At 46.0% G+C, this 24,444-nt stretch overlaps 1 protein-coding gene across 1 annotated transcript; it reads left to right on the top strand.

Annotated features, from left to right (window-relative positions):
• The first annotated feature begins 1,462 nt into the window (after positions 1 to 1,462).
• SLC1A4 (solute carrier family 1 member 4) lies at positions 1,463 to 23,808 on the top strand. Its single transcript, XM_015544738.2, is given in 9 exon segments — positions 1,463 to 2,367; positions 10,393 to 10,435; positions 12,637 to 12,699; positions 14,040 to 14,206; positions 16,824 to 16,989; positions 16,991 to 17,058; positions 18,253 to 18,447; positions 18,755 to 18,889; positions 20,860 to 23,808. Coding segments are annotated over 9 exon segments (1,599 nt in total). The 5' UTR covers positions 1,463 to 1,840; the 3' UTR covers positions 21,095 to 23,808.
• The last annotated feature ends 636 nt before the right edge of the window (positions 23,809 to 24,444 follow it).

Below are 24,444 nucleotides of genomic sequence, written 5' to 3' on the forward strand. Positions count from 1 at the left end.
GCATCAATGTGGTAGTCCAAACAAAGGCAAGGGCTGGGTGCCAAAACAGTGTGTCTGTAGAAAATCCTTCCTTCAGTGCACACAAGAGAAATAAACTGTTCTGAAAACATAAAAATATGCTGGTCACCTGACACATACTTCCCTCCCTTCGTCAAAAAAAAAAAAAAAAAAAAAAAAAAACAAAAAAACCTACAAAGTCCAGTCAATGGCTTGGCTGGCTGGCTTCAAGCAAGGGAATCCTCAGTGTCTCAAAATTTGGACAGCTCCTTAAAGTTCCTTAGGAAGGCATTTTGATTTGCACAAATATCTGTGTGGACGTTTTAAGATGACTCCTTTTCAGCAAGAGATTATTATAGCAAACTGCTTTCCTCCTTAACTCAGGTTAGCCACATGCAAGACTTCCTTTCCACTGGTCTTAAAAGAACAATTTTTTAAAAGCAGAATGAGAAAATACAAAAAACTAATACATGTGACAGAGTAAAACGACCCTGCAGAGGTCTCTGATATCTGCCATGACCAGAGCAGCTATTAAATAAAAGTTAAAATAAAAAGGAAACGAATCGGATGTTAACATTAAGAAACCATCTTTGCAGGCTGGCTAAACCACTGTATGTACTGGTTTCCTGAGACTGCTGGAAGCCAAGAGATGAAAAAGGGTAAAACCTAATGCCTTCTACGTGGTAGAAACGCAACTGGAAGTCAGGGCGAGAGAGCTGTGGATCCTGGAAGAGTTTTCCGTCTTCAGCCCACATACTGCAGACAGCTGCCGGGTAACCCTGGGCCTATACCGGAGGCTTTAAGCCCCACGCCTCGGAGCGCGCTAGCGCGCGCAGTGACACACCCGTGCGCTGGGTTTGGTGCCACCCAGAGCTCCGTTTCACTTACAGGTGAATCTTTGTTAGAGCCTTTAATGAACCTGGGATAAGGTTTTTCTAATTCATCCAGCCATCCATCTCCTGTCTCAGGGACAGAAGATAGACACCCCGGCGTGCTTTATGGTACAGGACTCCTGGAGTCCGTGGCCCCCTTACAGCGCGCAGCCCCTTTGCAAGAAAGGTTGTCAGATTCTCCCACAGACCGCGGGGCCGCGCGGGAGCGAAAGCACCCAACCCCGGCGGGAACCCCTCCCCTCCCCCAATCCCCAGGACAGTGAACGCCGCTGGGTTCCACATTCTCCCCGGCCCTCTGACCCTGAGGGCCCAGACCCCGGCCGACCCGAGCGGCCCCGGCAGGTGCCAACGAGCGCCGGCCGTCCCTCAGGCCGCGCCCCGCGGAGGTCATCCGAAGCCGGCCCCAGTTAGCGGGGCCGGGAGGCGGCAGCCGGCGCCCGGATTGGCCCGCTCAGCAGGCGCCCCAGCGGCCTCAGCAGCGGCCTCAGCAGCGCCCCCCGCCCGGCCGCCCCTCCCCCCGCGCGGGCAGCCAGGGCGAGGGGCGCGCGGGGGCGGCTCCCGGACGCCGATTGGCCGAACTCGCGGGGGGCGGGGCGGCGGGTGTGAAGGGGCGGGCTCGGGCCGCTCCCAGCTCCCTCGGTTCTTCCCATCTGCGTCCGTTCTCGCGGCTCCCGCGTTGCATCATCTCCAGCCCGCGACCGCTGTGGGAAGGTTGGGCGCGGCGCGACACACTCAGGCCGGTGCTCCAGCCCTCTCTCCCGCGCCTCTCCTGGCCCTTTCCACACCTGCTTCTGCGCCCAGGTCTGGAGCTCTCCGCGGGCCGCCTCCCAAAACCCGCGGGACACAGCTGGCGGACGTCGCCAGCTCCGCCTGATCCGTTCATTGAGAGCCTCGTCTTATCCCAGAGCAAAGTCCCCCGCCTCCAACAGCTCGGGGCCGCGGGCACCGCCATGGAGAAGAGCAGCGAGACCAACGGCTACCTGGACGGCACCCAGGCGGGGCCTGCGGCAGGGCCTGGCGCGCCGGGGTCCGCGGGGGGACTCGCGCGGCGCTGCGCGGGCTTACTACGGCGGCACGCGCTCGTGCTGTTCACCGTGTCTGGAGTGGTGGCGGGCGCCGGCCTGGGCGCGGCGCTGCGCGGGCTCGGCCTCAGCCGCACGCAGGTAGCCTACCTGGCCTTCCCCGGCGAAATGCTGCTCCGCATGCTGCGCATGATCATCCTGCCGTTGGTAGTCTGCAGCCTAGTGTCGGGCGCCGCCTCCCTCGACGCCAGCTCTCTCGGGCGCCTGGGCGGCATCGCCATCGCCTACTTCGGCCTCACCACGCTTGGCGCCTCGGCGCTCGCCGTCGCTTTGGCGTTCATCATCAAGCCTGGGTCTGGCGCGCAGACCCTTCAGTCCAGCGACCTGGGACTGGAAGAGTCGGGGTCCCCTCCGGTCCCCAAAGAGACAGTGGACTCTTTCCTCGACCTGGCCAGGTAACGCTCCCCCACCTCGCCAAGTGCACAGTGAAGAATGCCAGCTCTCAAATACACTCCAGTGCGCGCGCGCGCGCGCGCGCGCACACACACACACACACACACACACATCACCCTCATATACTGCTAAGAGTTCATTCTTAATTGGCTGCTGGTGGACTTTAACATTTTTTTTTTTAATATGAAAATGCCGTCTGCATGTTATAGCCAAGAACCAGCCCCACCGTTAGGTACGAGTGTGTGTGAGGGAAGAGGCAGCTGTCTCACCTGTACTGTACTCCTTAAGCTCTCTGGCCACCCTCACCATTAAAAACGTTCCAATCAGGCCGGATATCTTCACCCCATTTTATCTGCACAGTGCCTGAAAACTTCTGGGAGCATTGGTTAAATTGTACTTGTTGGGTCATCCTCACCTGTAATCTCTGGCCGTCCCTGTTTCAGCCCTTTGGCTGAGAGTAAGGTGGCCATTTTTGGAAGGCAGCTGTGCTCACCACTATACCACCAACGCACACGGATGGTGGCAATTTTTGAAGAGTTGTCAGTGGTCCCAAGGATAGCAAGGGTGGGGTTAGCTGTATGAGGCCCATAGCCCAGAAACCTGACTCTTCTGGTGGCTTGGGACAGGTTACTGTTCACCCCATAGTCAAGACCACTGTAGAGTATTGTGAGTTTCAAGGAGCTTTATTTCTGGAAGAGTGAGTTCTAGATGGGAGGAAGTTTTGCCTGCTTTTTGTGACCCTTAGAAGTTGCATTTTATCCCTTGAGATGCAGTGTTGTTTCTGTTGTTTTGGATTATCCAAAGCCTCAGCATCCCTTGGTTTCTCTGTTAGCCTAGAATTCACAGATGGGAAAACTGCACCCTGGAGGCATCTTCTGGCCTGGCCAGGTTCAGCTGAGTGAGGAGCTCAGCTGGCTCCCTCTCCAGGTTTCCGATAATTCTAGATTCAGAGCCTTGGAGGTGTGTTTTGTCTTGAGTCACGAAGCAAAGCTCCACATTGCTGAGGCCGTGAAAAACAGCAAACCCTGGGCAAAGTGATTTGACTTCCTGCTACTTCCTTTGCTCCCTCTGGAAAATGTGATGACTGTCTGCCACTTAAGAGAGAATGTGTTCATTTGAAACTATAACAACAGGAAGTCCAAGACTTGTATTTGGAAAAAAAAAAAAAGACGTCTGATGAGAGGGACCAAAAAATTCTTACCAAAAGGGCAGGTGGAGGTGGCCCATTAGGACTTTGATATGATCGCAGTCTCTGGTATCTGGCAGCTTAATATTTGGAGTCTTTAGAGATCCTTAAAGTTTTGGAACTTTTAAATAGGGCACTGAAAACAAAGTCTGCTGAGGTTGAGACTGCCTTTGGCTCATTACATTCAGTACTATATCAGTCAGCTTTCCCTGGGAGGGAAGGTGGTTGGGGGGTGTGCGGGGGGGGGGGGGGGGGTAAAGGATTCTCTTTTGCAGGGATCAGTAGCCCAGGGAAGGGAATGTGGATGCCCAGCCCTTACCTGCTGGCGGTATCCCATAAGGAGGCTCAGTAGCATTCTTTTCTCTCCAAAAGAGGGACAGTGGCCAAAAAATGGGGCAAGTTAAGGTGAGGGGTTACTTTATTACCACCCTTCCCAGAAGGGACATCTTATTTCCTGATCATGGTTCTCTAGTTTTAGATCCAAGCCCCTACAGCAGCTGCTTCTGAAGTGAATGGTGGCCCAGCATCATGGCTTATTGACCAGTCTTGGTGCAGACTTTTCAGTGACTGGACTGCAGGAAAGGACTAAGAGAACCTTTGTTGTGGCTTGTTGGGAATAGGTTGCATTTCATAATGCTTCCAACAGCCAACCTCCTTTAATCCAGCAGCTCTCGGATAAAGGTAGGGCAGGTGGTATGATCCTATTTTACGACTGAGGAAACTGAGACTAGAGAGATTAAGTGATTTGCTCAAGGTCACAGGGTGGTTTACCAAAAGAGGGATTAGAAAAACTATGGGTCAGGGCGCCAGGCTAGCTCACTCAGTGAAGCATGCGACTCTGGATCTCAGGGTTGTGAGTTCAAGCCCCATGTTGGGTATAGAGATCACTTAAAAAAAAAAAAAATCTTTAAAAAAGAAAGAAAGAAAGAAAAAAAAAAAACTACGGGTCTTGTGTACCAGGGCTCTATTTCTCCCACTCTCCCCTTCCCCCAGTCAAAATGCCATAGTAATGATGCCATGCTGCTGGTCTAGTCTGACCATCTCAGAAATATTTGCTCTGGGCCAAATGGGAATCAGGTAAGAATATAATTTGGGTCAGGGCCAATGCCCACTTCCTCTAAACAGAGGATCTGAGCCTCTTCAGCAAAGAAAAGCCTATTTACTGCTGCTCAGATTTGGCTTTGACGTTGAGCAGCTTATGAGAGGAAACTGAGTTCTGAGCCATATCTAAATGCTTCCTCACTCTCTGGGTAGAAGTTTTAAATTTGCTTCCTTCAAAGAAACCCCACAGATGCTGATTTTATGTGATTCTGGGCGTGTTTCTTGGCAAAGGCAGGGTGTGGTCCTGTCTGCCTGTGGGCAGTGAATGAAATGAGACTGCCAGCAAAAACACCTCAGTTATCCAGCAGGCCCTCAGCGGGTAAGGGCCCAGAACTTAAATACCAGAGAGAAGTCTCTGATGACTTTGTGCAGCTGCTGCCAAGGCTTTGCTAAAGCCCATGAGCTTTCCTGGTGGTGAGGGCCTCACAACTCCCACAGGGTCTCTCTGCCTAGATTTTGAATTTTTCTCAAGATGGAGCTACAAGCCAGAAAGAAATGAAGCTAACAGATATTCATTGTAACTTTTAGAAGGTTTTCAGAATGCCATTACTGAGTGGTTTGATTTTCCAACGCACAGTGGATTAGAAATAACGGGCTGGGAAGTGGGTGTGAGGCACTGCTAGAAGCAGGCCCTTTGAGAGTTGAGAAGGGATAGAGTTGGTGGATGGCAACTGGCAGGTGGGAAAGTCCCAGTCTCCTCCTGAGCAGCCCAGAGCCCTGTGCCCAGGCCCCGGAACCATACAGGACTCTCAGAACTGGATGTGACCCAAGTGATTGAGCTGTGACTTTCCATCCCAAACGAAATGGTTTTGGCACCAAAGAGACAGAAACAGGTTATCAGGAACTCAGTCATTATGGAACTTCTTGGCAAACCATAAGAGACTTAAATACTGAGAACAAACTGAGGGTTGATGAGGGCTGGGAGAGAGGGGAAAGTGGGTGACAGGCATTGAGGAGGGCACCTGTTGGGATGAGCACGGGTGTTGCATGGAAACCAATTTGACAATAAATTATATTAAAAAATAATAAAATAAATTTAAAAAAAATTATGGAACTTCTTGGTCCCTAACAATACTTCCTGATCATGAGTGCTAGAGCATGTCCCTAACCTCTGTGTCATAGCTTCCTCATCTTTGTAACGGCCATCATGAAAGTACTACTTCAGAAGATTGTTCTGAGGGTTAAATGAGTTATGTCTGTAAAGCTCTTAGAACAGGGCTCGCCCAATATATGCTTGCTCTTGTTATAAATGGAGCAGTATTAAGAGCGATTGGGATTTTTGTTTGTTTCACGCGACTCTATGGGGATGGCCCTCTTTCCATAGTCTGAAAGAAGCGAGAGTAAACAGACGGGGACAGCCGAGGAGGACTTGAAGCTAATGTAGTCTTTAAGTGTGTTGGGAACCACACGAGCTTGGAGAAAAAGAAGTGAACAGTTACTATATTTTGGACTGATAGAATCAGCACTACGGGAAATTTGGAAAATGTGGAAAAGTGAAAACTAAACACAGAAGAGCCTTCCATTCTAAAAGGGAGCAGAAATCTTCACATATCCTCCCTGACATTCCAGTTTTGTTCCTCCCTGCATTATATGTTTGTGATCTCCAAAGTTGACCTCAATTTTCTTCAGCTATAAGTGGGAAGGACTGAGACAACTGGCTCCTAACATTCCTTTGGGTGCTAAAATTTGTAGTTTCCAAATGGAAAGCCAGAGGCTTATCTGCAAAGGTAGCAGGTAGGAACAGCTCTTGGGCTCAGGGCTCCGTCTGCACTGGCAACCAGAAAAATGGACCTGGGCCACTGTTTTTTGCAAAAGCGTAGCAGGGTGCAGCCGTGTGCATGGTAAACACAAATGAGACTTTGCCTGTTGCTCAGTTTTCTAGGCTTTTTTTTTTTTCTCGTGCTCATTTTCTCAACAGTGGATAGTGCTACAAGCCTTTCCCTTCGCAGAGGGAGACATAAGGGACTTCCTTTTCCTTTCAAGGACTGGTGTGAATAGGATGCCTTTCTGCAAAAAACACATTTCTTTAATAGCTGCAAAGAAACCTATCAGACTGAGCTCTATTATTAGCCCCGAGATCACAGTCAAGACAGTGAATAGTGAATAATTTCTTTTAGCTGTTGGGCCACAGCAGGTTGTTTGACCCATGCCCTATGTCTCTCTTCTATAGGCAAGATGAAGACTCTTAGCAAATCTAACAAGGATCCAAATTAACCGAGGTTTCTCAGCCTAAGTAGTCACTAAAGGGAAAAGGTGACACTTTGTTGTTTTAAAAAAACAAACACTAAAAGGTTTTAACCCGACATCTTTCCTTCTGCCACCCAGGAGGCTACCTGAATAGTTGAGAGACTGAAAAGAGCCCCCGGAGAGGCCACATGGGTGGTGATTAAAAGCAGACACTGAAGGGGGCTCCTGGGTGGCTCAGTCAGTTAAATGTCTAACTTTGGCTCAGGTCATGATCTTGCGATTGGTGAATTTGAGCCCCGTATCAGGCTCTGTGCTGCCAGCTTGGAGCCTGGAGCCTGTTTGGGATTCTGTGCCTCCCTCTCTCTTTCTCTCTGCCTCTCCCCTGCTCGTGCTCTGTTTCCCATTTTTTTCTCTCTCTCTCTCTGTCAAGAATGAACCTTATAAACAAACAAACAAATAAAAACAGACTTGGGTTTGAATCCAGCTCTGCCACTTACTAACTGTGTGGACAAGTCAGCTAGCCTCTCTGTGCTTCAGTTTACTTATCTGTAAAATGAGGCTAATAATAATATCTACTACTTACACTTGTTATGAGTATTAAATGAGTGAATATTGGAGTGTCTTGCTAATATTCTCAAGTGTCCCAGCCCCTCAAGGACAGCCCTCAGGCTACTTGCTACAGAGAATTAGTGCTGTTCTTAGCCTCATTTCCCCAAAAGTCCCCCACCCCGGGGGCCCAGCAGTAACCTTACTAGCTGGAATCTAAAACTGGATATGGGCCTTAGGAAGAGGGTAGATTACTCCCCCTGCCCCCTACTGTCACCATAGTGCAAGCCCAGGACCCCCAGCCCTTCCTCTGCTCCCAGCCTTGTAGGGGGTAGCAAGATCTGAAGGGGCATGTCCCTGTTAACGGACTCTAACAATAAACACTAAGGATAATAAATATATAGCAGGCACACATACCGTGCCATATCCTGTTCTGAAGAGTCTTTGAAATTTTCATAAATTTGGTAAAGAATTTTTGAACTTAAATAAAAGGAAATATTTCTGGAACAAAAAATATACCTAAGCAAAAGTAAATTGTTTTCCATTCTTTTCATATAGGACAGGGAAATGCAGACCACCCTTGACAAATAGGATCAGAATAGCAAACGGTACCCAATGTATAAAGAAGAAACATCTTTGAAGTGTTTCACTGTGTGAGCTGCGGGAGCACATGCTACCGCTGACAGAAGTTCTCCTTCCGGCAGTTCAGCCTCAGCCCACACCGGTTTTTCTGTTTAAGTAGTGTACCCAAAGACTCCTATAGCACTGGAAAGGCTTGTCCGTTCACTGTCTCCTCATTTGGTCTGACTTGGCTCTCTGAATTTAGTATGGACTTGACACTTTTAAATTATGGCACCTGTATCTATATACCAAACCCCCCCCACTCCCCCACCACCTACAACACCGAAGGCACAATCTGTCAAGAGCTCAGAGAAATGTTTTGCTTTACTGCCACAATCTCAGCTCCTTGCCCTTGGTGTGGGCAAGAGGGACTGCGCATGTTCTGTGGTGACCAGAGGGACCAAGGGAGAGGAGAATGATTTTGTGGATGCATGAGCTCCATCTCACTGCCCCCAGGTGGTGCCTTCCCAGGGATTCACATCTGAGAGCTGAGCTATAGAAAGTTCAGTCATCCCATTGAAAGTATGCATTTTTATGGTTGTAAAATCTTCTTTGCAGTTAGCACTGTATCTTTTTATTTTTTTAAGCGATTTTGAGATGTGATTTAGGTACAATAAAATGCACCCATTTTAGGTGTACAGTTCAATGAGTTTTAATAAAGAATGAATTGCAATAAAGAAAGTCTTCTAGCAAGAAGGAAGCCACGATTTTATGTAACTGAATCTTGAAAATGACACCCCATCACCTTTGCTGTATTCTACTGGCTAGAAGGAGGTCCTTCTAGCCCACACTGAAGGGAAGGGCATTGCACAAGATGTGACTACCAGGAGCCTATCTTAGACTGCTTGCCAAGCCGGGTTGCAGTCAGAGCTGCCTACCTCTGAAGCCAAATGCATTGCAAATAGTTGCATAGAGATTCCAGTGCTAGGGAAACAATTCAACCACAGAAGTCAGAATTACTGGATAAGTTTGACATAAATTGTAAAGGATGATTTGGAGTGGTTCACTCTTTTAGACTTATTCTTTTTTTTTTTTTTAACGGTTATTTATTATTGAGAGACATAGAGAAACAGAGCATGAGCATGGGAGGGGAAGAGAGAGGGGGAGACACAGAATCTGAAGCAGGCTCCAGGCTCTGAGCTGTCAGCACAGAGCCTGATGCAGGGCTTGAACCCACAAACTGTGAGATCGTGACCTGAGCCAAAGTTGGACAGTCAACCAACTGAGCCACCCAGGCACCCCTCTTCTAGACTTATTCTTAAAGGAAGTGGTACAACCAATGGACAGGGAAATGTCACTGGAATTTTGTTATACATTAAGACCAGCATCTTGCATAGAGCCTGATCCAAAGGAGGCTCTCAGTAAAAACTGTTTGCATGAATAGATTTTGGTTTCAAAATCTAGCTTAATTTGATCAGTTCTATTGCCCTCCTTTTATGACAAATATTTTATGAAACTCTTCATCCTGAAATGAAATCCATAAATAGAATTTACCTACACACATAATCTCAAAGCATCAACATGACTCAACAGTAATATAAAAAGATAAAAGGAGAGTAATGTATAATAAAAAATAATATGTTTTAATACATAAGTATCCTAAAACAAAGTGGTTAGGTGCTTGCTTCTCAATTTACATTCACTGTGAATGAGACAGCTGTAAATGCAGGCTGGTACTTGATACTTGTGTGGGAAATTAAGGACTCAGATCCTACAATTTGCCATTCGTGATGCGATTTTCCAGAAAGATGAACAATTTTTTGCAAGATTCTGAATAAAGCAAAAAATTCTCCCACATTTTACACAGTAGTTGCATTTCTGGAAAATTCAGTGTAAGTTCAAATTGTGCAAAAAACCCAAAAGCCAACCTTGTTTTGGAGTTGGTTTAGGCTGAGGTAATTATAAATAAGGTTTTCATCTACAGGTATATAGGACATTTGGACAGCGTGAGGGCCACGTGAGGGCCTCAGTAGAATGAATAGCTGGGACCTGGCACCTTCCGCTATACACACTCCCCCAACTGCAGGAATGCCCCCCAATTATTTTGACAATGAAAACACTCCCTTGGATTTCACCAGTGGGCTGTACCACTCTTGCTGAAAACCTCCGCAATAGGGCTTAACTTCTTGGGGAAAAGAGAGTGCTATGGTTTTCCTGGAGTACCACGAGGGAGATGAGCATAAGACTCTGTGCTCTCAGAGCATCTATTGTGGCCCAGCAGCCAAGGCATAGTAGGGTGCCTGGGTCAAGCAGGGGCCACAGTAACTTCTGGAGGTGGAGAGAGAGGGAACATTGTGTGTTGAGCTGTCAGGAATGGGCATCTTAGAGCAGACGCTTTGAATGCTGAATCTTAAGAACACTGACAAAGTGCTTTCTTTTCCAACAGAAACCTGTTTCCCTCAAATCTTGTGGTTGCCACTTTCCGCACGGTAAGGCTTGATGCTTTGTTAAGAACGGGAAACTTTGATTGGGGTGGTGTATAAATTCGGCTGTAGAGTTAGGTAAGGCGGGACAGGCCGGGTAGTATTGTTAACAAAACTTGGTATGCTGGCTTATAGAGGGGACCCTGGAGTAAAAACAAACCAAACCACAAAAAACAGAAAGGTTTCCTGAAATATCCCCCTGGTTCCATCATCTTTTCGTATCACCTGGGAAAGATATATATACTTTTATCTTTTTTTTCTGATTATAAAAGTCATATATGCTCATGCAAAAAAAAATAAAGTGCAAAATATGAAAAATATGGAAGAAACTAAAAATCACCATAACCACTACCTAGAGATATCCATTAACATTTTGGTATGCATCCTTCAGATATGTTTTTTCTCTGCATGTGCACACACACACACACATTTTGAAAATAAAAATAATTATACTACACATTTTAATAGTATGTACACATACTACACATATTGTTTTTAATCTCTGCTTTAAGGCAGCATATGATAAACATTTTTCATGTCAGTAAATATCCTTCTGCATAATGTTAATGGCCGTATTCCACTGTATGAGCATATCATAATTTCTTTCTGTCAGTCCCGTATTGATAGATTGTTTCTGTTTTTCTCTAATGTTTGCAAGACTGCAAGTAACGTCCCTATAGTCCTGCTTTGTGAGGAGAATATAAAGGTCTAGATTAGATAGACTAATCTCATTACCTTTTCCAAGCAAACGTTTCTGTTTCTACTTACAGCCCTCTCTCCCTCTCTCTTATTTTTATTTTATTTATTTTAAAGGTGTATTTGTTTATTTTTGAGAGGGAGAGACAGCTTGCACGTGAATTGGGGAGGGACAGAGAGAGAGGGAGAGAATCCCAAGCGGGCTCCGCACTGTTAATGCACAGCCCAATGAGGGGCTTGATCTCACGAATCATGAGATCAAAATGATGATCACGAATCATGAGATCAAAATAACCTGAGCCAAAATCAGGAGTCAGTTGCTTAACCGACTGAGCCACCCAGGTGCCCCGCCCCTCTTTTTAAGAACTGCATGTAAACACAGCTGTGGCTTGTATTTATACTGTGAGATAGGAAAAAAGTAAAAGGTTTATGGAGTTTTCAGTGCTTGTCGCAGAAGGTGTAGGGTGGGTTTTTTTTCCCCTGTCACCCTTAATCACAGGACAGCTGAACACCTCTGTCTGTCTGAAAGCTTGATAAATCAAAGCTGAAAGAAACCAGACCTCATCAACAGTAGGCACAAAGCAGTATACCCTAAAGGGCTCCTCGGGACAGTTCAGAGCCAGGTGTCCTTAGAAGAGGTCAGGAAAGGTGTTTTATAACGGATTCCATTCAATTGTGCATACCGCCACAGGGAGACAGCTGTGTGCATCAGGCAGAAGTATGTGAAGTCAACTGTAGGACCAGAGTTTGGAGAGTCATTGTACTTATAAGTGAGTCTCCCAGATGACTTAGCCAGAAAATGCCATCTTGCCTCACATCCTTTGCTTTGGAGAGTAGAGGCCAAGGCAAATTAGAAGTAGATGTTGAAAAAGCAGTCAAGCTCAAACAAGTTCTGGAACAAAGTGGAGCATAAATGTATGAATGAAAATAGGGGCGCCTGGGTGACTCAGTCAGTTGAGCTTCCGACTTTGGCTCGGGTCATGATTCTGCGGTTTGTGAGTTTGAGCCCCGCATCAGGCTCACTGTTGTCAGTGCAGAGCCTGCTTCGGATCCTCTGTCTCCCTCTCTCTCTACCTCTCCATTGTGCTCTCTATAAAAAAATAAATAAGTAAACATTTAAAAAAATCAATTAAAAAAAATAAAATAAGACATTGAAAAGTAAACTTCAGCATTATGAAATTAATGTTCTCCAAATAACATAAAGTGTCAGCTGTTTGAAATATCAAACTATCAGGATGAAATTGTGCAGACCTCCTCCTCCAAACCATTGTCCCTAACGCTGTGGGTCCCTGAATAATGCAGAGGCTTCTTGGGGTGTATGCTGCCTTGGCCTTAAGTAACTTTTGTACAGTTCTCATAGGCCCTTGTCAGGCCAACCGAGTGAGGAATTCTGAGAACACTCGGAGTGAATAGTGAGGAATAACAAGAGGCCCCACAGTTGTCTCCCTTCCTCTGATTGGTCTTCACCTGTGAACTAACAGCGAGCGGGTTTTTCTTTCTCTTGTTCCCAGTATGCAACTGATTATAGAGAGATGACCCACAACACGAGCTCTGGAAACGTAACCCATGAAAAGGTAAAACTCTTTATAAGATCACTTGTGGCAAATGACTTATAAAGCAAATAATGCTTTTAATTGCAGGAGCTTATGTGATGCATCTTTTCCTCAGCAGGGTTGAAAACTCTGGTGTTTGAATGAACTGTCCGAAGAACATACGTTAGGTTTGTTCCTTAGGTTATTTACCAACATGGCCAAAGGCCAGCATCTGTAGTATTGGAATCTTTAGTAGATCCATTTCATTGAATCGGAACTAATATCCCCTTTCTTCAATATATTTTATCTATTTTTAAATATATTTTATATGTAAATATATTAAAATATATTAAATATATTTTATATATTTATATTATATATATATATATATATATATATATATATATATATATATTATAACACCCCTTCTGCCATCCTGAAATATAACTAATAAAATATAACTACCTCTACACATAGAACTTATCTTGGGGCCTTCACTCACTATTGCCATCATTCATTCACACATGTTCTTGGAGCAGCTATTATTGGCCAGACACTGGGTGAGGTCCCAGCCTTCATGGTAGAGCTGGAAGGGACAGGGGACCTTGAGGATTATTCAGTGCTTCTCCAGAGCTGTCATGGGAAGAAGCAGGTACTTTACCCTTTCCCCACCCCCACACATACAGCTTCTGAGGGCTGAGGGGCTCTGAGTTATCCCAGTCTTTCTTTGATTGAGGAAAAGTTCTACTTAAAAAAAAAAAGTTGAAAACTACTAATTAGTCCAGTTCATTTCATCTGACAGTTGAAGAAGCTGAAAGTCTGAGAAGTCATTTAATATCAGAGCTGGGACTAGAACTCAGATCTGTGGTAAAAATGCTGTTTCTATTTTTGCCGTGCTGACATATGTTTCCTGTTCAGAATTTCATGGTGTGTTTTGATGGAATAAACATTACTCCAGTATATGCTTGTAGTAGTGTGATTGAGCATTATGGGGAAAAAAAAGGAATACAGTATGTCTATATATTTTAAGTCAGTGACTTAGGAAAGAATATCCTAAAAATATCCATGTTGATCTTGAAAATCTTTTGTGAAATTTGTCAGCTAGGAGGGCCACCACAACAGTCTAGCAACAAAGAATTTGTGGACATTTGGGAGGCACAATTACAATCATTGACTCTCGATCTGAAGAAACTTTTCACCAACCAGCTCTTTTATTTTTTTAAATTTATTTTTTTATATTTATCATCAAAGTGTAGTTGATATACAATGTTATATTAACCTGATCTCCTAAAAGCAACCCTTTGAAGTGATCGTCTGACCTCTACTTGAATTCTCGCTCGTAGATTATAAACTTAGATCCTCTGTCTTTTCTGATCCCACAGATCCCCATTGGCACTGAGATCGAAGGGATGAACATTTTAGGACTGGTCCTCTTTGCCCTGGTGTTAGGAGTGGCCCTAAAGAAACTCGGCTCCGAAGGAGAAGAGCTCATCCGTTTCTTCAATGCCTTCAATGAGGCAACGATGGTGCTGGTGTCATGGATCATGTGGTAAGTTTGGCCTGTGCATTAGTCTCCCTCCCATTTCTCCTGCCATCCAAAAAAGAATCCCAGTCTACTGTCCGAGGTCACCCCTGTGGGGCCAGCCTGGCTCAGAACTCCATCTGTGGTTGATGCGCCTTAGGCCAGACTTGATAGAGGGGGTGGTGGAGGTGGAGAGGTTTCTCCTCACGTCCCCAGTCTCAGAGAATCAGGAATGTGCCATAGCTACCTGTGCCTTCTTCACCACCCACGGTGACCCTTTATGGTTCTGTCACTGGTGATTTATTTATGGGTTTCTACCATTATCCATATCATATAGGATGCCCATACCATCTTGTGGGTCAATCAGCTCCATAAATCTGCTATCTGCTATGTAAAATAAGGCTTATTTATCTTAAAACCATACACCTCAGGCTTCAAAGGGGCCCCTTACTATAATATTTCACAGCATGGAGGACAAATTCATTTTCATCCCACGCATATATAAACTTGGAATGGTCTCTTTTTACATAAATGTTTCTTTATGTGCATCAATAAAAGGGCAATTGTTTAATAAAAACCATTTGATTGATTCTGGCTAACAAGTAAAAATTGGACCAGATCTCTCAAAATGATTTCTTAGAAATCCTACCAATTCCAGCACCTATCCCTTATAAGCTTTATCTTGCTGTTTTACTCAAGTCAAACTTCTATGGGTTTTAACTTCTCCACATACATTGTCAAAAAACTTAGTTTATCCATTCATACACAAAACATTTTCCTTATTGTAAACCCTTAAATATCCCAGAACTTCTATCAGATAGCATTAGGGTGGCAGATTTTAGGACAGAAGCCTGGAATTTGGTAGTGAAGTTTATCATTAATGGGAGGCCAAGTCCAGAGCCCCCGCTGGTGGTGTTTATCTTCCCCAACCAAAAATTCCAGAATCTGACTCTATCCTTGCAAATATGACCCTTCATATGACTGTTGTTGTTCTGGGGAGAAAAATATTTTCAGAAAGGAAAAAGTATTTTCATCACATGTCAGGTTCTTTTCCTGGCTTATATTTTTAGTCTAAAATCTTCTCAAAAATTTAGATTACAGGAGATTATTCAAGAAAGTGATGTTCTTGGGTTAAGACACTTTCAATCTAGAAACCAATTTATAGTCATTCCTTCAATTCAAGGTACTAGTCACAGAGGCAGAGCCTGCCGTGTGTCTGACTGGAGTGGCGATCTGTTGCCCAGTAAGTGCATCTCACCAGAATTAGGGTTTAAAACGCCTTACCTGGGGGCACCCGGGTGGCTCAGTCAGTTAAGCATCCAACTCTTGATTTTGGCTCAGGTCATTATCTCATGGTTCGTGAGTTCGAGTCCCACGTCAGGCTCTGTGCTGACAGTGCAGAGCCAGTTTGGGATTCTCTCTCCCTCTGTCTGCCCCTCCCCCTTCTCTAAATAAATAAATAAATAAATAAATAAATAAATAAATAAAACTTTTAAAAGTCTTAAATACATACCTATGTATCTAAATGCATAGTAAGCAAAGTAGTTCTCTGAGGAGGAGTCTGGCATGAGGGTGGTGCCTAAAGAGGATTTTGGCCTAATCTGTGTTCTAATTTTTTGAAAGGACAGTGCATTCATGAGTTGCTATGGAATTTAAAATTAATAATACTGCTTAGAATATCCGTAAAGAAAATTCAAGAAACCAGTGACATTGGCTATCTCCAGGGAAGGAAACTGAGTACTTGCAGGGAGAAGTGGGAGGGAGACTTTATTCATCCTTTGGAACACTTTCACATTTGAACTATGTGACATTATATTTATGTAATTGAAACTTACAAAGTCAATGGTTATAAAATTCTTCCTAAATTTATATTAACTTCAAAACAGCTGACTTTTGTTTTCTGTAGCTCCCAGAGTTCATTTCTTACCTTTTTTTCCTCCCATCTTGCCATTAAAAAATTCTTCACGTTCAAGGAGTGTTCCCTGAGGGTCATTGTTAATGACTTTTTCCCACGGAATCATGTTTTGCAAACCACAAGGATTTTAAAACTTAACAAAAGTCCCAGCTTTGGCTCAGTTCTGTATCACAGCAATTCTGCAAAATAGGTGTTAGTCTTTTGTTTTTCTAAGTTCTCAGAACAAGCCTGACCAAGGCTGAAAGTCAAGTTCTCAGTCCGAGAGGCTTTGATCTTGAGGAGTTCCTTGGCTTTCCACTAATGAGCCCAGGTGGTTGGTAGCATCCCTCTGTTAAGAACATAATATACCCAAGGGGAAAGAAGTCTGGGTTCTGGTCCTGACTCTCTTATCCCTGGTGATTTATCATGTTAATTTTACTTAGTTTCACAGCCTATAAAATGGGCCCATCCTTTTCTATTCCTCAGAATCATACTAGGGAGAGCTTCATTTTTTTCTTTTTTTTTTTTAAGCAAGTCCCACACTCAAGATGGGGCATGAACTCACTACCCTGAGATCTAGAGTTGCATGCTCTACCCACTGAGCCAGTCAGGAGCCCCTAGGCTTATCCTAAGGAGAAATGAAGACCACTTAGTTGGAAGTCCCTGTGTTGTGTTTCAGGAAGGGTCTGCATCTCCCAGCCCCATCATCATGTCACTCTTACTGACAAGTACCCTATGCTCATGCCCTAGGTATGTGCCTGTGGGCATCATGTTCCTGGTTGGAAGCAAGATTTTGGAAATGAAAGACATCATTGTGCTGGTGACCAGCCTTGGAAAATATATCTTCACATCCATATTGGGCCATTTTATTCATGGAGGAATTGTTCTGCCACTTATTTATTTTGTGTTCACACGAAAAAAACCCATTCAGGTTCCTCCTGGGCCTCCTCACACCGTTTGCAACAGCATTTGCCACGTGCTCTAGGTGAGTCGGTTTCAAGCGGCCTTGGCTGCTCGGAGCCATATTACTGTGGGACCAGAGCCCAGTCGGTGATGCACAACCAACATCTCGACATATTTTAATTTCTTGAAAACTCTCAATTGGTCTTGTCTGGTTTTTTCAAATTACCAGTCCCACAGTTTTATGGAAGTGGGTTTCTGGGGTTGCCAAAAAGAGGGATTGCCTCATTCCCTCCTCCTTCTTGCTCCTTAGAGGTCGAATCATTATTTAACCCAGTTGTGGGTCCTCACCCTAATTAGTAAGACCTTTGCCTGAGTAAAAGAAGGCAACCACTTAACTCAAAATGCACCACAGGGAAGTTCCAGAATGACACCTCCCCAATTCTACCTCTGGATACATGAATTAGAAAATAAGACCAAGGCATCATGGTGAGGGATGCGTCATCCACGGTATTGTGGGATTATTTAATTTAGTACAAAAGATGCACCTTATCATTATTGGAAATCCTTCAGAACAGTTGGGCTTTCCAAATATGTTAAAAAAACTTTCAAAGGCTGATGGCCCATTGCGTTTATACATTTGGTTTTTGCCTCTCTACTGCATGTTTCCTCCCATCCTGACTGGCTATTTATATGACACAGTAGGAGTGGTAAAAAGAATTAGGTAGGTAAATTCTCTGGCTTAGACAGAAACAAATCTACTTCTCAGCTGTGCCAGCTACCCTCTGTGGAGCCTGCAGAGCGGGCTGGAGAGAGTAGGGCTTGACCTTCGAGTTATCTAGGAACACAGTTACTCTTCAGACTCACAGCCACTGCTACTTCTTGCCCTAAAAAGGAAAAAAAAATCATAGCTTGCCTTTTACTTTTTTGGGGGAAAAATTCAACATAGGAGATGTGCATATGAATAAATAGTTCTTTGTTCTCTTGAGAACAGTTTGCACCATGAGGTAGTGTGTAGTTTCTTGAAATATTTTGAACAGGTGTATGCAGGTAAATAACAGGTAAATCTAGGGAGTCAGATCTTGAATACTTTGGGAATTGACAAAACCCCACATCATGACAGAAACTTTGAAACAATTCCGATTCTTCTCTGATTTCGGAGTGCGGGGGCCAAAAGCGAGGACGATGCTAATTGCTCTGTTCCTGGATCTGAGCTGAGTGATATATTAGCCTGGCTGGGAAGGACTGTTCTCACGGTGGGTTGTTCTTCCATTTCCAGCTCAGCAACACTTCCCTCCATGATGAAGTGCATTGAGGAGAACAACGGTGTGGACAAGAGGATCAGCAGGTTCATCCTCCCCATCGGGGCCACCGTGAACATGGACGGAGCGGCCATCTTCCAGTGTGTGGCCACGGTGTTCATCGCCCAGCTCAACAACATCGAGCTGAAAGCAGGACAGATTTTCACGATTCTGTAAGCGCACTATTCTTTTCTTCACCTCTAGGCCTGGGTCAAAACTCGAGGGGTTTTGCACATGTGTGATTTCCTTCGGAAAACCTCATGAATACCAGTCTCACCATGACTTGGGGATGTCTCATTAGGAAAACGACAGCGTGAATTCATTACTTGAAGAGAGTGAATCATCTCTCAAGGGCACAGCCGGCAGAATCTAGGGTTGTGTGGTTTTCAGTTTCTAAGCCATAGCTGCCATATTTTGCATATTTCTCTGTGCCCACACCATGTTCTGTGTTAACGGCTAATCTTCTGTGCCACCCCCTAGAGTGACGGCCACAGCCTCCAGCGTTGGAGCAGCTGGCGTGCCCGCTGGAGGGGTCCTCACCATCGCCATTATCCTGGAGGCCATTGGGCTGCCCACTCATGACCTTTCTCTGATCCTGGCTGTGGACTGGATTGTGTAAGTAGCAAGTCCTAAGGGCACTAAGTAAAAGAAAGTCTGTGCTGACTTCCCTGGGAGCTCGGTGCCCTGCAGGGCCTGGGGCATGCAGAGAAACTTCACACATGCTCCCTGCTTTGTGAAAGGAGCCTACAGTTGAGCTGGCAAGACAAAATTTAGAGCTAGAAAAAATTAAACAATATGAGAGACAAAGGCCCATGAATGATCATGAAATGTCATTACTGAGAACTTGGTCAGAGCATCCAGGAAAGCAGGGGTCCAAGGCCCAGGCTGGGCCCCCTGTGCAGGCCGAGGCGGCACAGGGTCTAATGGAGATTGTTGGCTGCAAGGAGCCTTTGGGAATGATTGTCCTTGGCCTGGAACATCCAAGGAGTGATTTCTGAGAGGGAAGTGAAGATGAACCCAGCTGATGTGAGTGGCTTGGGCTCAGAGGAAGCGGACTTAGGGGGTATAGCTCAGTGGTAGAGCATTTGACTGCAGAGGAAATGGAGTGAGGAAGGAGATGTGATTCGCACCACCATCACCAGCGCTCCTGTAACGGCACGGAACAGTGAGTGTTGATTCTGAGTTCTGATTCCTTGAGTCATGTGATACCTTGTTTGAGTATAAACAATACTTATTTTATAGGGAAGTTCACCTGAGTTACTAATGTTGGACAGTAGCAACATATGGATAAGAAAATGAGCCGTGGAGCCCAGGTACCTGGGTTTACATCTCAGCTTTGCCATTTATTAGTTGTGTAATTGGAACTGTTCTGTGTTTTAATGTGCTCACGTGTCAAGTGGGAATAATTGCACAACCTACATCAGAGCTGTGTTGAAGATTAAATGAGCTAGCACCTCCACAGTGAAAAGAAGAGTTCCAGGATGGTGGTAAACAAGTACCTTAGTGAAGAAAGACACTCCTGGCTAGCCAGAGCCAGGCATGACATATAACCTAAACTGGAACCTGGCACTGGGCTTGCGGCTCTGCCCATTGTGGCTGGGAATGGTGGTCTCCAGCCCTTTGTGTAAGCCCTGGAAATTTGAAGGAGCCTCTCAGAATCCTTATGGCTCCTCAGCACAATGAGGTTGAAATGTGCAGCAGAAACCCGCATCATCCGGACAGCTCATCAGATGGAACTCAGTCCCTGAGCTGGTGAGTGGGACAGGACCAGAGTGGAGCATCAGAGGCCCCGTCTGCTTTCTTACTCAGTTGCCTCTGCATGGGGAAGGCAGGCCTTTAAGAGGCACTTAGGAACAGGGAAATAGGGCCCCAGGTGGGCCACACAGTAGAGACCTAAAGTCTCTACTTCAGGAGGTGAGCCCTCCACCACCCTGTGGCCTCTGCTTCCACAGCCCTCAGCTTCTCTGGGGCAGTCAGGCAAGTTCACGCCTTTTCCCCTCTGTTCAAAGTGGGCACTGTACTTGTTCTGAGCCCCAGGAGAGAGGAAGGTTATTGGGCTAATCTATGGGAAGACAAGCTTCTGGAAAGGACAGTGCTGTGAGATGGTGTTTGCCAACCACCATGGAATATATACGAAGATTAACATTCAACAGAGACGCAGTGTTGAGGTGAGAAAAAGAAGGGGTGTTCCCACGGTGTACTGAGAGTGGGAGAGAAGCTGGATACAAAACCACGTCTACACTATCCATCCTAGTTATATGTGATTTTCATATGATGATGTCTATTCTACCAAAAATACATACACAGGAAGATGACTGGAAGGAAACAGATCAAATGTTACTAGATTCTCTCAGAGTTGTGAGGTATGGATGGCTGACTTTTGTTTTCTTCTTTATATTTCTCTTTCTTCCAGGTTTTCCACAATCAGGTTATTAGTTTCACGAAATAAGAAATATTGAAAGAAAATCAGTTTAGAGTAAAGTGAGGCCTGTGCCCTTAGTAGCCTGCTGTCCAGAAAACAGCAGGGCCTGCAGGCTGCTGTCACCGCAGCACCGGTGTGAGGCCTGCCTTGTCTTTTCCTGCAGGGACCGCACCACCACCGTGGTGAACGTGGAAGGGGACGCCCTGGGTGCGGGCATTCTCCACCACCTGAATCGGAAGGCGATGAAGAAAGAGGAGCAGGAACTGAGCGAGGTGAAGGTGGAGGCCGTCCCCAACTGCAAATCGGAGGAGGAGACGTCGCCCCTGGTAACACACCAGAACCCCGCCGGCCCTGCGGCCAGCGCCCCGGAACTGGAATCCAAGGAGTCGGTTCTGTGACAGGGCTCGCTTTGGGCTTGCCTGCAGCGGCGGTGCCCGGCCTGTTAGTGCAGCTGCCGAATGCCAGACACCGCGCTCGCTCTCTGACTTTTAGCCTCCAAGCAATGCTTTGGCCCAGTCACCAGTTTGAGGATTACCTCTCGGCACAGGCATTGGGCTTCCCAGTGGGAACTGGTTACCGAAGACCAGGGCACTCTGATATTCGGCTTCATCCGTGTCCAGGTGCAACCGCGTGTGCTCTGTTTGGAAACACGCCCTTCAGCTGCCAGGCTGGGTGCGTAGCACGCTCACAGGTCCTGGCAGTCAAAGTGTGGAACATGTACTCCTCATTGCGCCCAGTCAGCTCTGCACTGGGTGCTCTCTGGGCAAACCCAGGGGGTTTACAGTCATCTGTTGCATTGCCTCATGAGCCGGAGTAATTGGAAAAATTCCTAAATTCTTACCCTTGGCTGGAATTCACTGAGCTGGGACTCGAGGTGTCTAGATTTTGTACTGTTGCGAGGTGTGGCTGGCTTCTGATTCACTGGTTGCTTGGGGGCTTGGAGGCACTGCATGTTGTCAAGTTAGAAATACTCTAGATGGTGTTAGCACTGCGGGGGTCTCTGGTCAGGGGCACTAAGTAAACGGTTTAAATTCTGAGGTCAGAGAAAGGAGGGGGCATGCAGCCTGCAGGGGAAGGGATGCACCCTATCAGGATGGGCGCACACACACACACACACACACACACACACACACACACAGTCATCCTTATTGTCGTCCCAGCCCCTGGGGAAATTTGCTGCTTCTGTGACCTGGCCTCTGACCACACTGTAGCTTTATCCCCATCCACTCTGATCTGGCAATAGGCAGAGAGGGGCCTCTTCCTCCATGGTCATCACATTCAGAACCCTTGTTGGTTTAATCAGCCTATTATTATAATTCAACCAGACCCCTAAAATGCTGCACTACAGCAAAACAAAGACAAAAAGAAAACCACAAACCCATTCACTAATTAGGGTGGGATGCCCCTGTTCCAAGGTCCCCAAACCCCCCAGCTTTGGCTGATTTCTGTGGGCTTAGTTTCTTTTCCTGCCAGTACGTCAAGATTTAAATTATAAGCCACATGTCCGCTTCCTCCAGATGCCTACTGACTGGGTTTGAATGTAGGCAAGGAGGCTTCATAAAGAAGACCGGTATTGCCAGGGACAGGGAGGACTGAAAGGCACAAGAATGCTATTTCACTGTGGCTGTGGTGTGTATCCTTGGTGTGACCTGCAGCAAGTCCTGGGCCTCACTTTACCCCATTTGTAAAATGGGGCTGATGTCACCTGCCTCTTACCTACCTCAGAGGGATTTGGTGAGGCAAAGTTAGTGAATCCGTGAAAACAACCATTTCAGCTCTTGGATATCAAATGCTGACACCCCAATGCTCTTAGTTTTTACCTAAGTGATACCTTTCTCCACAGAGGCCTCATCCTGCTGGTAAAAATATCCCTTACGACCAGGGTTTTGTGCTCCGTGTGCATTAACCACTTCTATCACGCCCCTCGTTCTCTTTGTAGTTATTTGATAGCATCAAGTGCAACCTCCTGATGTCGTTCAAGTGTTCCTGAATCAGCCACCCCCACCTTCCACCACATTTCTGGGTCCCTGACTTCCGTGTGACCCCAAGACCTGGCAGCAGCTCTGCCACTCACAACAGGCCACAACGGCTCCCAGACTGTCGGCATCCTTCGTTTTCTTATTTTCCCTGTTGCCGTGGCATTGCTGTCACCCAGGCCCTGCAGAAGCGAAACACACACACACACACACACACACACACACTTTAGGATGTGTGTCCCATTGTACTGAGAATGGGCAGGCAGGACGGAAACCGTGAGACTTCTCCGTTTTAAAACCGGGGTTGTGTTCCTGAGTGGAAGGAGTGGGGAAGAGCCCTGCTACACAGAGCCAGTCCGGCTGGTGGGGAGGCCCAAGTCCCTCCAAATCTCTTTAAACCAGCTAAGTCTCTCCTGTCCCCTGTGAAGCCAGGAGTGACCAGGAACCAAGCTGAGAAGTGCCTGGAAACCTTTACACTCTGGCTGGTTGTTGATCCCCTTCTGTTTTTAAAAGAGAGACAATCACACTGATCCCAAATCGCAAGTGAACATTCACGATTTTTCTGCCTTCTAGAGATCTTATCTTTCCTTCTCCCACATATATCCATGGCTGCATATGCACACAAATGCACATGTGTATGTGTGTTAGACACATTGTTTTAGCTCCAATCCAAGCAAGTTTGAGTTTGGATAGAGGTGATCTAACCCTAAGTTTTAGGGCTTCTGCAAACTGATTCTCCTGTTTCTAAAAGTGAATTCTTTCACAAAATATAAACATCAAAGCCGTACATCCAGTGACTGCACACGCTCTGTCCCGAAACTGGCAATGCAGTAGGTAGCATGCTGTGGCTGGAGAAGGGTGCTTCTCTATGAAATCCTGATGATCGCCCCACTTCTCCTGGGAGGAAGAAGGTGCCGTGTTTCTCCCCGTGTTTCAGTCCACAAGAGGAATCAGAGCAGGAGTGACCCAGCTGGGGAAAATCCCACTTTCTCGTTGTCTGAAGCTGTCTCCCCTGCTATTCTAACATGTTGTCATAAATACTGTTCAGATACTGTTAATCTCTGACTGTTTTATATGTGTGACATTTGCCTTAAAACATAGCAGTCCTCAAAATGAATACAGTATTTCTACTAGGATCTGCACGCTCCTTTATTCCTTTCTTATGTTTGAAGTGGCATTTACCAATGGAGCTCTGCTAGGGCATCGCCTGAGGGTGACTGAATTGATTTTGGTTCTAGCAGCTCTTAACCAGCCTGACCCCCTGAGGCAGGGTAGGCTGACTCAGGGGGGCAGAACCCTGCAGGACGGTCACTGATGCGGCTTGCAGGAGGTGAACGTCCAGCTGCTCCTGGCTGCTTCCTGTTCAACAGTAGCAGGGCTCGTGAAAAAGTGAGTGGTTTTGCCACATACCTCCATAAAATTAAGTCTTGTCGGAACAACTGGGTCAACAGGCCTTAACTAAGCATCTGTAAGCCATGAGCTACACTGGAAGAATGCCCCCGTCCATAGAATTACTGAGATAGTCCCTCCATGAGGCACTGGCCCAGGCCTCCACCATCATCCACACCACACCCAGCCCATTCTTTTATATAATCTCATGTTCAATGATACCACATTCCAGCACAATTAGGGAACTTAGAAGCCTCTTATAAAAGATTATCCTACAAGTTCACACTGGAAGCCTTAGTTTCCGGACCCTGGGGCCTCTGAAGAAACAGGTCCCGTTCTGACCTTGGACATTTCCAGCTCTCCGTATCATACGGACACCAGTT

The sequence above is a fragment of the Panthera tigris genome, chromosome A3 (assembly GCF_018350195.1).
Source record: "Panthera tigris isolate Pti1 chromosome A3, P.tigris_Pti1_mat1.1, whole genome shotgun sequence".
Classification (NCBI taxonomy): domain Eukaryota; kingdom Metazoa; phylum Chordata; class Mammalia; order Carnivora; family Felidae; genus Panthera; species Panthera tigris.